We start from the raw sequence: 16,116 nt of genomic DNA on the forward strand, positions 1-16,116 counted from the left end.
ATGTGCGTTAAGTGTCGTCCCAGATTAGCCTGTGCAGTCCGTACAAGCTAATCAGGGACAAGACTTTACGCCTAAATTGGATTTTTGCTAAGAAGAGACTTTATTTAAGCGAAAAATGTCATAAAAGTGGAAAGTGTCGTCCCTGATTAGCCTGTGCGGACTGCACAGGCTTATCTGGGACGACACTACGCACATGCATTATGCCCAGTTTTCCCAGAACGCGACACATTTAAGCTCGATTGCATATAAAAAACTTACTAATTATTTGAAATGCTCTCAGGTCCATTTCCTGGGCCAAGAACCAGTACTTGTTTGGAGTCTATGGGGGGAGATCTAAAGAACGCTCCAAGTGATTGATCCTGTGACCTCCCAGTTGCTAGGCGGATACCACATCCATTACACAACAGCGACAACTTTCATGTTGTTGAGCTTTACCATAGGCAAAGTTTTAAGGAACTTTTTGTTTACTTTTTATATTTGTTAAGAAAATGGTCAATGAACAGGTTGTTAAAATCCTTTATTTCAGTTGTTTTACTGATTACACATTTACAACAGGATATTTACAATAAATAACACTACAATAACAGTGCCATCATATGTCTACATTTAGAGCACTACAGTTTGAACAAAATAAAATATACCCCTAGCATTATCTTGTAAGGAATATAAGTACATGTACTTTCGAAATCATTTCAGAAGCCTGAAATGTTGGTTTTTTATATCTATATATTAGAACAGTTATATTGCCCCATGGTTGTTTGTTTCACACATCAAAACAAGAGTTCCGCCTTCGGAGACATGCCCACCAAACAGGGCTTTGAACTCGCCATTCTGGCCCCAATTTCAATAGGGGTCATCTACTGTCCAAGGCCAATGCACATCTTTAGTATCAAGCCAATCATTCAATTCGTTAAAGAGTTATTGATCAGAAACTATTTTCACACTCATTGTGACCTTTGACCTAGTGACCCCAAATTCAATATGGGTCATCTTCTATCCGAGGCCAATGCACATCTCAAGTATCAAGCCAATAGGTCAATTTGTTGAGTTATTGATCAGAAATGATTTTCAAACTTATTGTGCCATTGACCTAGTGACCCCAATATCACTTCTTCAAAGGGGGCTTAATAATTAAATAATATATGTATTATTTAAAAATAAGTATTTGATACCAGCTCATCCAAGGAATATATCTGTAGTCTAGAGTAAAAGTCTGTAAGCATTTTCAAAGATGTACACAAAGGTTTTAACCCACAATACAAGGAAAAGTGACATATTTTCTAACAAATCAGAATAACTCATAGGACTTATAGAGGGTCACCCTAGCAACATTTCTTAGTTATTTTAAAATTAATTAATTAATTTCTTAAAATGTTAAATGTCCTCAAATTAGCCAAGTTACTCCTGAGGATATCTCAGCCCTGCCTGGAAGCCACGTTTTTCTAATCAAAATTATTTGGAATTTGGTAGACGTCAGATCACCAAAACTGCCTTGAAGCAAGTTTTTTTTCATAACAATTCAAAATATTTTTTTCAGGAATTTGCTAGAAGTTTAGACTTTAAACATTTCTGTGAATAGCATTTTGAAATTAATCTCAATTTTTCAGATTTAAAGATTTTCAAAGTTTGCTAGTACATTTAATTCAGCTTTGTTTGCCATGGCGGTCATATTTTAATAGACATCTGTTTGGTAGAAAACAATTAAGTCAAGGACCATCAAGACAAATTATCATCAAGTATTGGTCATACTCCAACAAGAAATTTCAGAGGGGGTAAAATGATGACCCAACACAACAGACGTGTGACAGCAGATGATGATGACCACAGTAGCTTACCATTGAACACAAAACACGCAATATCTCCATATTTCACTGATGGAAACAATCACACACACAGGAAAAAAACAGTTCAAGTAGCATCATATTCTAAGGACCTGAGCAGTTATGTTTTTAACAAGCGACTGTCTACTGGAAAGCTTATTTGTTTGAATCGCAATCTTGGCAAATGTGCTGCCAGTGAGTCCCTTAGTCAAGCGACCTGGATTGATGCAGCAACAGCCCTTTATGTCCTGGAAATGGAGCAAGATCATATGCAAGTACTCAGTGAACTGAAATGAGTATTTTGGCATAACAGTGTCTTGCAATTTAAAAGGTTCTTTGATGGGTTAGGTAGATTATTGATTATAATTTACAAGAGATCAGAGATATGAATATTTTAATATTGTTCTAAATGTTTCAGTAATAGACATGGAAAAAATGTCATACTTAATTGCAATTGTTCACATGTAAGCAGGTTTATCTGAATACCCACAGACAAGGAGAACACTGACAATGCAAAATACTTGTCTTCCAATGGCGGGCAGTCGGGGTATAACCAATTCAGCCCTAATGAACCTTGATGACGTGTGACTCGTTCTGGGAAAATGGGACTTAATACATGAGTGTAAAGTGTCTTCCAAGATAAGCCTGTTCAGTATGCACAGGCTAATCAGGGACAACACTTTGCACCTAAAACAGATTTTTGTTAATAAACTTTTTAATAAAATATTCCATTAAAGTGGAAAGTGTCATCTCTGATTAGCCTGTGCATATTGCACAGGCTCATCTTGGATGAAACTTTACACACATGCATTTACTCCTGTCTTCTCAGAACAAGATGCATGTTATGCATCATGTTTACCTTGACAAACTGTTTAAATTCCGATGGCACCACAAGGACATGCGGGGTTGTGGGCAGAAAACATGTGGTCTGAAATTTCTCAAAGTCGACACACATTTCCTCGTTTGGTGGGCACAGAGGGTAGTAACTGCAAAAGAAGAAGTTTTAACAATATACTAGCTATGGAGATTAAAAAGTAAATGCACATGTAAAATGGCCAGAATAATATAATTCTAACTGGGGTAATGGTTATGGAAAAACACTCCTAAAATCCAAATATAACATTCTAAGACTAGATTGTCATTATTGTTAACATTATTAGCTCACCTGAGCACAACGTGCTCATGGTGAGATTTTGTGATCGCCTTTTGTCCGCCGTCCATCCTGCATCGTCCGGCGTCAACATTTGCCTTGTTGACACTCTAGAGGCCACATTTATTGTCCAATCTTCATGAAATTTGGTCAGAAGATTGGTCCCAATGATATCTTGGATGAGTTCGAAAATGGTTACATTTGCTTGAAAAACATGGCTGCCAAGGGGCGGGGCGTTTTTCCTTATATGGCTATAGTAAAATCTTGTTAACACTCTAGAGGCCACATTTATTGTCTGATCTTCATAAAACTTGGTCAGAAGATTCAACCCAATAATATCTTGGACGAGTTCGAAAATGATGCCGGTTGGTTGAAAAACATGGCCGCCAGGGGGCAGGGCATTTTTCCTTATATGGCTATAGTAAAACCTTGTTAACACTCTAGATGCCACATTTATTTTCAGATCTTCATGAAACTTGCTCAGAAGACTTGTCCCAATGATATCTTGGACGAGTTCAAAAATAGTAACCTTTGCTTGAAAAACATGGCTGCCAAGGGGTGGGGCATTTTCCCTTATATGGCTATATGTGGCTTTAGTAAAATCTTATTAACACTCTAGTTTGCCCAATCTTCATGAAATTTAGTCAGAACATTTGTTTCCTGTGTAGTAAAGTTTGGTTTTATTATGCCATTATTATGTAACATTAACTGTATTATGGAGTTTTTCATAACACAGAATTTTCATAATTAACATAACTGTTTTAGCCATTAGCACTTATGATAAGCCTATCAACTAAGATTTAGCTGAAAGAAAGACAACATGTACATGATTTTGCAGTATTTATCTCCCTTGTTTAACCTGGTTCAGTAATCGATTTTTAGTTCTGCTCTGGAATTTGGGAAGATATTGATCATTGATAAATGGACTGTTCTGAGGGAAAATATACTACTCTGCCAGTGATCTCTTCTGAACTGTATAAAATAAGCTGTTTTGGCTGATTTAATCACCTCTTGATGCTTTCTTGAAAAGGTAACAGCTCTTGAAAAAGGTTGGAATTTTGAAATAATTAAACTCTAAATTATTTTAACACCAGCATCAAGACATTTTGGCATTATAATAATACTAAATTATTCTTATTATTTAGATTATTTTTATTTGGTATTTTCTAAATTAGAAAGACTCTATTGTATTTCAATTATTGTATTTCAATAACTTTAGTAAATTCTTCTTATTTTTACATTTGATTCACTGAAGTTTCCTAATCTCCATAAATATTGTTCTTTAGATTAAGTTAGACCTATTTTGTAAACTAGATTTTTGAAGCACTTTCTAGACTTACAGTAACTAATATTTATATCAGTTTTTTGACAGATTGTGAATTTCTTTTTACATTCATTAAGGTATTTGCTGTATGTTGTTCATTTTTGTAACGATACTTAGATTCCTTAGACTTGGCTTGTGCCTGTTTTTAATTCTGTCATTGTTCTTCATTTTCCGAGTTCTTGGAATAAAAAGTAGTTATTTTTGTTAAAGCTGCTTTGGTTTTCACTTATAAATAAATTCTTTGAGTTTATTCAGGCGTCTCTTGCTGGACGCCTTTAGTTAATTGAATTACAACCAGTCAGTGGTGTCATCCAGACCAGAAATAAGCGTTCGTCAAATAAATATTTCCGCATTACATAAGTGCTCACAAAGTTACATAACTTGTAACCGTCCTGTGACCGGTTCATTTGCGTAAGCGAAGGAGACCGCACTACCACACCTGGATACGACAGTTGAGTTCGATAATGGTTTGGATCGGTAAAAAAACATGGTCGCCAGGGGGGGTCTTTTTCCTTATACGCTGTATTTATATAGTAAAAATGCTTGTGAACACTCTAGAAGGCACATTTTTTGCCTAATCATCTTGAAATTTTGTCAAAACATTAGTTATGTGGATGTCTCGGACGAGTTTGAAAATGGTTGTGATTAGTGAAAAAACATGGCCGCCAGGGAGTGGGGCAGTTTTCTTTACATGTATATAGTGAAAACATGTGAACAGTCTAGAAGACACATTTTTTGCCCAATCTTCATGAAATTTGGACATATCTTGGAAGAGTTAAAAAATGGTTCAGGTCTGTTAAAAAAACATGACCGCCAAGGGGCCATTTGTTGTACATTCTTCATGAAACTTGGTTAGAACATTTGTTTCATTGATATTTTGGGCTGCAAAGAACAGGTCATTTCTTTTTATCTCAGGTGAGCGACTTTGGGCCTTTCTGGCCCTCTTGTTATTAAAGTCATTCATTATTGATAATTTGTTTATATCCATGCTGTGTAGAAAGACCCAATTTCAAAAGCTTATAATTCTCAGCCAAAAGGAAGATCCTTGCTCGCTAGATTTTACTTAGTAGAGCACTAAACTAACGAGAGTTCCGCGGTCGGAGACATATGCCCCCCAACAGGGCTTTGAACTTGTGACCCCAATTTCAATAGAGGTCATCTACTGTCCATGGCCAATGCAAATGTGAAGTATCAAGTCAATCGGTTTATTCGTTGACGAGTTATTGATTGGAAATGATTTTCAAACATAATGTGACAATGACCTTGACCAAGTGACCCCAATTTGAATAGGAGTCATCTACTGTCCAAGGCAAATGCACATGGGAAGTTTCAAGCTAATGGGTTAATTGGTTGACCAGTCATTGATCAGAAATGATTTTCACACTTATTAAGACAGTGACCTTGACCTTTGACCTAGTGACCCCAATTCAATAGGGGTCGTCTACTGTGCAAGGCCAATGCACATGTGAAGTATCAAGCCAATTGGGCAATTTGTTGACTAGTTATTGATTGGAAATGATTTACACACTTATTGTGACAGTGACCTTTGACATACTGACCCCAATTTCTGTAGGGGTCATCTACTGTCCAAGGCCAATGCACATGTGAAGTATCAAGCCAATCTGTAAATCCGTTGACGAGTTATTGATCTTAAACGAACTGGGGGGGGGGGGGGGGGGATAAAAAACCGAGGATCCTATGTTCGATTCCTTACCTAGCCACATAATTTGTGTTGGAGTCGGTCAAGAAATTAATCTGTTGGTCGTACTCCTCCAGGGCCAAAACGCCAACTTTGGGGAAATGGTCACAGCCTTTTTTCGAGGAAAAAAACACACAATTTTCTGGCTTTGGGGAATGAAAAATACTGAGGTAGATTGGAAATTTAGAGAAAAAATGCATGATTTTAAGGAAATTTTCTGTACGGAAAAGGGCCTTTTTGGTTAAGGGGAAAAAAAAGAGGCCCCTTGGGAAGAAGGGTTTTTTGGCCCTGTCCTCCTAAACTCCAATTCAAAGAGGGCATTTACTGGCCCTTACTACTGGTTAACTGGCTTACCCAGGAACCGTGTGAGTAGCTTAACTGACTGCCATGATAAAACTGAAATACTGTTAAACATGGCAAGTCCAAGTGAGCTTTTTTCAGGAAAAAGGGGGCTATATACATTTGCGTAAAGTATCATACCAAATAAGCCTGTGAAGTCAACAGGCTGTCTGTGACAACTCTTTCCATTTTTATTAAAATTAAAAACAAGGGACAAAATTGTCACAAAACCAGGTTTTCATTGTGAAAAAAAAATCTGATAAAGGGAGAGAACTCAAACTGAACTTTTGAAATGAACAAACAAAATTAACCCCCTTTGTAAGTTTGTTTTTAAAAAAAATAATATATTTTTAGTCGTGGCGACCTTGACATTGGAGATATTGACGTGATTCTTTCGTGCGACACACCGTCCCATGATGGTGAACAAATGTGCCAAATGATTTTAAAATCTCACAATGAATGATATAGTTATGGCCAGGACAAGCTCATTTATGGCCATTTTTGACCTTTGAACTAAAAGTGTGACCTTGACCTTGGAGATATCGACGTAATTATTTCGCGCGACACACCGTCCAATGATGGTGAACAAATGTGCCAAATGATTTTAAAATCTGACAATGAACGACATAGTTATGGCCCAGACAAGCTTGTTCCGCCCGCCCGCCCACCAGCCAGCCAGCCCGCCCGCCCGCATTCGCCAATCTAATAACCAGTTTTTTCCTTCGGAAAACCTGGTTAAAAAGTCTCTTCATAACAAAAATCCAGTCTTGGCAGAAAGTGTCGTCCATGGTTAGCCGGTGCAAACCGTTTTCCCAGATCTAAGTTCAAATATGAACAAACCTTCCCAAAGAACTAATGCACACTCTCATGTATTCCAGCCTACCTATGCTGTGTCAGCAGATGTTGAGTCAGACGACCTAGTCTGTCACTACCAGAGGGACTGAAACGGGACAAACAGTCCTGACATATCTTTTTAAAAAATAGTTCAATAATGTTAATGTTCAAGTCGCCTTAGCATAGTGGATGTGGTGTCCACCTAGTACCGGTTTGAACCCGATTGTAAGTGTGTTCTTTGATCTCAAAAGACACCAAGTGCTGGTTCTTAGTCCCAGGAAACGGACTTGAGCGCATTTCAATAAGCCTTAGGTTCTCGACTTAATCAAGCTAAAATAAATAGGTTTAAACTAGTAATGTTTAAGTACATGTATATGGCACACCAAAATGAGTCCCTGCGTTTGCTTCTCAAGAATTTTTTTTTAAAGATTTAAAGCCGACAGAGAATCCTTGCTTACATTAAATAGTTGTGTATATGCCAAAACAATAAAGTCATTGTTTATCACACAAATTTGCGTGTACTAAACAGCGACTTACAGTCCATTGGAGACTATGACTTACAAAGCGATCTCTTCATTTCCTAAGTGGAACATAACATCTGTTGATGTGAGACCAAACACGATGTCGTTGATCTTCAAGGTACAAGGATCAGAGAAGCATTTTACATGCTGAAAAAAAAGGATGTTGTTATAGTCATGGAATAGAAATTCAAAGTTGAAAACTTGAAAACAATCAATTTTGACCACAAACTTGCCTATACTTTAAACAATAAACAAGAGCTGTCTCCATAGGATGACATCTGCCCCCGATAAACGCTTTGATTGAAATTATGAGCATTTTTCTAAACCTAAACACATTTCTCGAAACCTAAATCCGGACCCTAAGTTCAAGGGGGTAAACATTTGTGTGTGTATGTCCATATACACATGCATACCAAATATGGATGTTACATCTGAAGGGACATAGAAGTTATGGGCATTTTTCGAAACCTAAACGCAAAGTGTGACAGACAGACAGACGGACAAAGCGATCACTTTTTGCCCTCCTTCGGGGGCATAAAAACATACGTTTGTATATATCATATGAGTTCAATGATCATAATGATATTTTTTACAGGAAACAAATATGTGTGCATGTTTCAAATGATGGAAATTTCCCAATGAGACCTAACAACATCAGACTTACTGTTCATTCCCTAATAAAGTCGGGCATTCACGATTTAAAATTGAATTGCATACACCTTGCATACCTCAATATTAAAAGACAATATATGGAGAATACGTTTAAGATACAAATCAACAATTTTTTTTTGCAAATTTAGACAGTGTATGTATGTCAAAAAAACAAGTGTTTGAAAACATTTTACAAGATAATTGTTCAAAATGGAAAAAAAGACAAAACATGGCTTGATTTATATGTTAGTGAATCTGCATATTCATCTGCATTCCATCGTCACTCAGTACATTACTTTGCTATACCATGTAAGGGGAAATGAAATATATTTATAAGTAAAAATTAAATATACTCTGTTAAATACATCAATAACACTAAACAGTGCATGTTTATAGCTGTTAATACTTTCCCCAAACTGCCACTAACATGCTGAAGTTTTCCTCAAAATTGGATTTTTGCGCAATTGTGTCCCTTTGTTAAATGAACCAAATGTTAAAATGCCCTTTTTGAATTTACTTTGCCATGCCCCTAGGCCCTCCTGGGTAAAACACTAACACTAATTGTCTTTAACACATTCAAATATGGCGCAATACATTTGAAACCTATTTGTAACAAACAAATTTTGATGTAGAGGGCATTTTCAAAGTTAATCAGATTATCGCAATTGGCTTAAATTGACAAAATACCAAAAATGATACAAAATAAACACTGTCAACTGCAAACTGTAACCTGCAAATCACAATTATCAAGAATTGTTTTTTTTACCTTGTGCCTGAAGTTTTCCAGTCGATATGGTGGTGTTGGATACACAGGGTCATGATGAAGATCCCGTGATGAAGATATCAACACCATTTGAACATTTAAACTGGAACATACGTACAATTACACTTGAAAGGCATTATTCTAGTGTTCAGCTCTTTCAATGTTAAACTGTACACATACAACTATTAAAGAAACAGATTTTCTACATATTGTTTATCTAAAATCCTAAATTTACAGCTGTCTTAAAGTATTGTTTTACTGATGCTGACTTTTGTGTCAAGTAACACTAAAGTTCCTTTTTCTTTTTTGCTCAAATTTCCACATGTTCCAGGTAAATATTTCTAAATAAGTTTTATTCTACTGCGTTTTATTTAATTGTTTAAGGAGGTATTATTGTTCAAATCATCTGAATCTTTGAACTTAATCTTCAGCAACTTACTTTTCTGTTGCATTTGCAATCTCTTCCAGTTTGGCATGGAATATGGCATCATAGGACACAGGGCAATTTCCATTCTGCAATAATAGAACTTCCATTTACAAAGCAGGCAAATATGAAAGAATAAAACATTTACTGGTGGGTACTATAGTGTTGTTGAAGTCATTGTATGATGCATCAAACAAAAAGTTATAAGTAGGAAAAGATCTAGAAATTGCCCAGCCTCCTTAGGCCTGTAGGTTGATCAACACAATCAATATGAAAATCTTCTGGAATTTAACTACTTTGGAAAATATCCGAATGCAAATAAATAACAAGAGCACCGCCTTGCGGGTGCAGACCGCTCATCTCTTTTCTTTTTAAAGGTGAAGGGACTCTCATTTTCAATCACAAAGGAGGGAGGGGTGGAGTGAAGAGCGGTGCATTGTGTGGGGGTGTGGACATTTATTACATTTTCTTCCAAAAATGCGAATAAAGGAAAAAAATCGGGGGGTGGGGGGGGGGGGGGTGGGGGGGTGGGGGGGGATTCTTGGGTGCGATGGTTGGACGGTATTTCAAACATAAAAAAATAAAAATAAATATTTGTGTTTTTTAACCGTTTCATAAAAAAAAATTGGGGGGGGGGGGTGAGGTGGGGGGGTATAGTGTGAGGGTGTGGTGGTAATTTGTGAGATGATCTTAAAAAAAAAAAAAAAAAAAAATAGGGGGGGGGGGGGATTCGGGTGGGGGGAGGGGGGGTGGGAGGGGGGTTATTGGGTGCGATGGTTGGACGGTATTTCAAACATAAAATAATCAAAATAAATAGTTTTGTTTTTTAACCGTTTAAAAAAAAAATTGGGGAGGGGGTGGGGTGGGGGGGGGGGGGGTATAGTGTGAGGGTGTGGTGGTCATTTGTGACATGATCTTAAAAAAAAAAAAAAAAAAAAAAAAAAAAATAATAGGGGGGGGGGGGGTTGGGGGGGGGCACGGGCGATGGTTTGGGTGGAGTCTATTGTGGTATGTCAGGTAAGAGTAGTTTTGTCAAAGTATCAATCAAATCTAATCATAAATAAAGAAGTTATGGCAATTTTAGAGAAATTTAATAATTTGACCTTGAGAGTAAAGGTATTTCAAAGGTCAAGGTAAAATTCAACTTGCCAGGTACAGTAACCTCATGATAGCATGAAAGTATTTGAAGTTTGAAAGCAATAGCCTTGATACTTAAGAAGTAAAGTGGATCGAAACACAAAATTTAACCATATATTCAAAGTTACTAAGTCAAAAAAGGGCCATAATTCCGTAAAAATGACATCCAGAGTTATGCAACTTGTCCTTTTACTGTACCCTTATGATAGTTTGCGAGTGTTCCAAGTATGAAAGCAATATCTATGATACTTTAGGGGTAAAGTGGACCAAAACACAAAACTTAACCAAACTTTCAATTTTCTAAGTATAAAGGGCCCATAATTCCGTCCAAATGCCAGTCAGAGTTACATAACTTTGCCTGCACAGTCCCCTTACGGTAGTTAGTAAGTGTTGCAAGTATGAAAGCAATAGCTTTGATACTTAAGGAATAAAATGGACCTTAACACAAAACTTAACCAAAATTTTCAATTTTCTAAGTATAAAAAGGGCACATAATTCTGTCAAAATGCACGCCAGAGTTATCTAACTTTGCCTGCCCAGTCCCCTCATGATAGTAAGTAAGTGTACCAAGTTTGAATGCAATAGCATTGATACTTTCTGAAAAAAGTGGACCTAAACGCAAAACTTAACCAAAATTTTCAATTTTCTAAGTATAAAAAGGGCACATAATTCAGTCAAAATGCACGCCAGAGTTATCTAACTTTGCCTGCTCAGTCCCCTCATGATAGTAAGTAAGTGTACCAAGTTTGAATGCAATAGCATTGATACTTTCTGAGAAAAGTGGACCTAAACGCAAAACTTAACCGGACGCCGACGCCGACGCCAAGGTGATGACAATAGCTCATAATTTTTTTTCAAAAAATAGATGAGCTAATAATATATAGCTCTAAAACCTCGTTAACGAGCATTACAAGGCTAACACATTCCATTGATTCATTAAATTATTAGTGAATGTCAATAGCACTCTTCCATGTTCAAACCTACCCCATATTAACAACACTCTTTTGTGCTCATAGATCTTAGAGTAAGATCTGTAGTTTTTTCTAAGCCCCTTTTGGAATACAGAATATTGCCAAATTTACCATCACCATGTGCAAAGGGGTACACTTAGTTAAGAGTACATAAATGTTGAACTTATGAAACATTTTATTTATTAGCGATTTAAAGACGAATGAAGATTGAAATGAGATCTTGATAATCACAATTTCACAACATGAATATTCCCATGTTTGAGCTGTATTTGAGGTGGCGTTGGGGTTAAAAAAATGTAGCCTTATTTTTGTTATATCATTATTGAAGAACCTACCTCTATTTCTGTATTTTTGCCATCGACAAATGGGCCCATCTAAAAATAGAAACTAGAAATGAGTCTACAAGACATGGATGTCCCCACTTCATGTCCCTGGACACAGAAATCACTATTGTGATACAGACATAATGTGTATAATAATGAAACTATCATCCAGGGCAACAGATAAAGATCCTTTTATCGTTTTTACCATTTGTATTTAACAGAAAACGAATTGAAAAAAATTAAACTAAACGATAACGAAATTGGAAAATGAATTGAAATCGATTCTTTGTCGTTTTATTTTACCGATTCGTACTGTGTTTGATTTGAATATGTACATTGTAACCTTTAGTGCGGTCGTAATATTAGTGAAAAGTTTATATGAACACTGGTTCCAAAACGGTGTCTACATAAAAAATTTCTTCAGTCTAAAAAAGTACGCAAAAATGTCGGCATCTAGTTCTAAACGCAGACGTGCTAAGAAAATTTCATTAGCGGCATCGGCGCCTAATATGTTTCAATTTGTAACGCGAAACGAACCGTCGGGTAAAGACGTTGTAGAGAGTGTGTTATCGGAATTAATTTCACAGGTTGTGACAGAAAAGGAACAAGGGCTGTTTGTAAAACATGCATGCCCCCCATATGGGCTGTCCGTTGTAGTGGCAGACATTGTGTGAATATGTTTTTTGTCACTTTGACCTTGACCTTTGACCTAGTGACATGCAAATCAATAGGGGTCATCTGCAAAACGATCACTGTACCTATGAAGTGTCATGATTCTAGGCAAAAGCGTTCTTGAGTTATCATCCGAAAATCATTTTACTATTTTGGGTCACCGTGACCTTGACTTTTGACCTTGTGACCTCAAAATCAATAGGGGTCATCTGCGAGTCATGATCAATCTACCTATGAAGTTTCATGATTCTACGCATATGCGTTCTTGAGTTCTCATCCGAAAACCATTTTACTATTTCTGGTCACCGTGACCTTGACCTTTGACCTAGTGACCTAAAAATCAATAGGGGTCATCTGCCAGTCATGATCAATCTACCCATGAAGTTTCATGATCCTAGGCGTATGGGCTCTTGAGTTTTCATCCGGAAACCATTTTACTATTTCGGGTCACCGTGACCTTGACCTTTGACCTAGTGACCTCAAAATCAATAGGGGTCATCTGCGAGTCATGATCAATGTACCTATGAAGTTTCATGATCCTAGGCCCAAGCGTTCTTGAGTTATCATCTGACAACCACCTGGTGGACGGACCGACAGACCGACAGAAATGAGAAAAGCAATATACCCCCTTTTCTTGGAAGGGGGGCATAAAAATTCAGTGGAAAACACCGCGGCGACTCAGTTTCCGAGAAACAATTAACCACGTGGAAAAAGGAATTCCCCTGGCTTGTCTTACATGGAGAGGGCTCGCAAATGCACCTTAAGTGTACCATTTGTATTACAGGAAATGCTCAAACAATATGGGCTAAGGCTGGGTCATGTAACATTCAAAAGGACACGAAAGTCAAAAATAACAACAGTGCCGAACACAGGGATGCAGAGAAGAAAAACTTGTTTAATTCCATAGCAGAAGCTTCAAACTCTAGTGTTGGTGAAGAGTCAGTATATACCAGTCAAAAAATTGAAGATGATGATATGAAATTATTCTGGCGGTCATGTTTTTCAACCAACCAGCATCATTTTCAAACTCATCCAAGATATTATTGGGATGAATCTCCTGATCAAGTTTCCTGGAGATCGGACTATCAATGTGGCCTCTAGAGTGTTAACAAGATTTTACTATAGCCATATAAGGAAAAATGCCCCGCCCCTTGGCAGCCATGTTTTTCAAGCAAAGGTTACCATTTTTGAACTCACTCAAGATATCATTGGGACAAATCATCTGAGCAAGTTTCATGAAGATTGGAAAATAAATGTGGCCTCTATAGTGTTAACAAGATTTTACTATAGCCATATAAGGAAAAATGCCCCGCCCCTTGGCAGCCATGTTTTTCAAGCAAACTAACTATTTTCGAACTCATCCAAGATATCATTGAGACAATTCTTCTGACCAAATTTCATGAAGATTGGACAATAAATGTGGCCTCTAGAGAGTTAACAAGGCAAATGTTGACGACGCATGACAGACAAAAGGCGATCACAAAAGCTCACCATGAGCACGTTGTGCTCAGATGAGCTAAAAACAGTGGCCAAGTATGAGGGGCATGTTACAGGGCTCATACAAAAATTATTCACTTCAGAATCTGTGTAAGAGGGTCATCTTAATGCATGCAGACTTGGCAGAATTTGTTATGCTTTGTAAGATAGCTCTGTGCTTCTCAATTACCAGTGTGAGAGAAGTTTTAGTACCCAAAACCGCATAAAGAACAAGTACAGGGGGTCTATTAAGCCAGAAAATCTTGACACACTGATATTAATTGCTATGACCAAGTGTGACATGTCATTATTTAATCCACACAAAGCAGTTCAGCTGTTGCTAAGCAAGAAGAAAAGGAGAAAGGGTAGACTATCCAGGATTTCAAAACCAGAGCTAAAAAGGTGTGCTCTGAGACTGAAACACAGGAGTGTTAAAAAAAGAACTCATTATCATATATGCTTTGTCAATAGACAATTAAATGAATTTATTAATATAAACAAACAAACATTGACAATATGAATACATTATTATTTTAGTTAATTTATTGCAATTAGAATTGCTACAAATCGTCAAAGCCTAAAACAAGAAACCGTCGGAGACGGGTGATGCTCTCCAAAGTTTTTTTTTGTCACAATATTGCACGATATATTCAGATAAAAGGAAACGTCTTAAGGGGCATAACTTTGGACAAAATAATATGATGGATGGTTTAGCAACTTAAAAATTTCAAAGGGCCATAACTCTCTAAATAAATCATCTAACCAGAACCCACAAATAACATGCGCATCTCCTCAAGGTAGTTAAGCTTCCCATAAAGCTTCATTGAATTCCAGTCAGTAGTTGGGGAGAAATAGCCCGGACAAGAATTGCACTATATGTACAGTTTATAGAAAATTTCAAAGGGCCATTACTCTGTGAAAAATCATTCGACCATAGCAGGCTGATAATATGCACATCTCTTGTTGGTAGTGAAGCTTCCCATAAAGTTTCATTGAATTCCCGTAATAAGTTGCTGAGAAATAGCTCGGACAAGAATTGCACTCTATGTACAATGGAAAATTTCAAAGGGCCATCACTCTGTGAAAAATCATCCGACCATAACAGGCTGATAATATGCACATTTCCTGTTGGTAGTGAAGCTTCCCATAAAGTTTCATTGAATTCCCGTAATAAGTTGCTGAGAAATAGCCCGGACAAGAATTGCACTATATGTACAGTGGAAAATTTCAAAGGGCCACAACTCTGTGAAAATTCATCCGACCAGAACCTGCTGATAATATGCACATCTCCTCTTGGTAGTGAAGCTTCCCATAAAGTTTCATTGAATTCCGGTCATTAGTTGCTGAGAAATAGCCCGGACAAGAATTGCACTATATGTACAGTTAATGGAAAATTTCAAAGGGCCATAACTCTGTAAAAAAATCATCCGACCAGAACCCGCTGATAATATGCACATCTCCTTTTGATCGTGAAGCTTCCCATAAAGTTTCATTGAATTCCGGTTATTAGTTGCTGAGAAATAGCCCGGACAAAAATTGTGCATGGACAGACGCACGGAAACACAGACAGAGAAGCGGCGACTATATGCTCCCCCCCAATTTTTTTTTGGGGGAGCATAATTAAAGAGCTATCCAGAAATAAAGGTAAGTTTTGTATAAACTGTAAAAACTTTTTTGACAAATTGATTCGAGGAAAAAAAAAAATTGTTTCAAAAAACTTGCAGTGAAAACTAATTGACATGAAATCTTATCTGTTGCCCTGATCATCTAGCGCAATAAATATAGGCATTTAATGGAGTTAAAAACACGTATTTACCTTTCTGACTTTGTTACAAATTTCGACTTGTACCTTATTGGGTTTTACCTTTCAGTTTGCAACTTAGTTCAAGCTAGCAAACATCTACTGTAGTCCTGACCTTAAAACAAGTTACATTATTCATGCACACATATCTTCTTGATATGGTGATTATTTGTGACTATTTACATGTATATCAAATCCAAACATGCACCAT

General features: G+C 37.0%; 1 protein-coding gene across 2 annotated transcripts in view; it reads right to left on the reverse strand.

Moving 5' to 3' along the window:
* Nucleotides 1-500: 500 nt before the first annotated feature.
* LOC127874528 (DNA polymerase alpha subunit B-like) overlaps nt 501-16,116 on the reverse strand; it is a 36,713-nt gene continuing 21,097 nt past the window's right edge. For both annotated transcript variants that reach the window (XM_052418898.1, XM_052418897.1), the window contains exons 9-15: nt 11,969-12,007; nt 9,541-9,614; nt 9,105-9,204; nt 7,728-7,834; nt 7,216-7,272; nt 2,680-2,806; nt 501-2,068 (exon numbers count right to left, since the gene is read on the reverse strand). In XM_052418898.1, the coding sequence (XP_052274858.1) occupies nt 1,919-2,068; nt 2,680-2,806; nt 7,216-7,272; nt 7,728-7,834; nt 9,105-9,204; nt 9,541-9,614; nt 11,969-12,007 (654 nt within the window). In that variant the 3' untranslated portion in view covers nt 501-1,918. The remainder of the gene's footprint in view (nt 2,069-2,679; nt 2,807-7,215; nt 7,273-7,727; nt 7,835-9,104; nt 9,205-9,540; nt 9,615-11,968; nt 12,008-16,116) is intronic.

Source organism: Dreissena polymorpha, chromosome 3 (assembly GCF_020536995.1).
Source record: "Dreissena polymorpha isolate Duluth1 chromosome 3, UMN_Dpol_1.0, whole genome shotgun sequence".
Classification (NCBI taxonomy): domain Eukaryota; kingdom Metazoa; phylum Mollusca; class Bivalvia; order Myida; family Dreissenidae; genus Dreissena; species Dreissena polymorpha.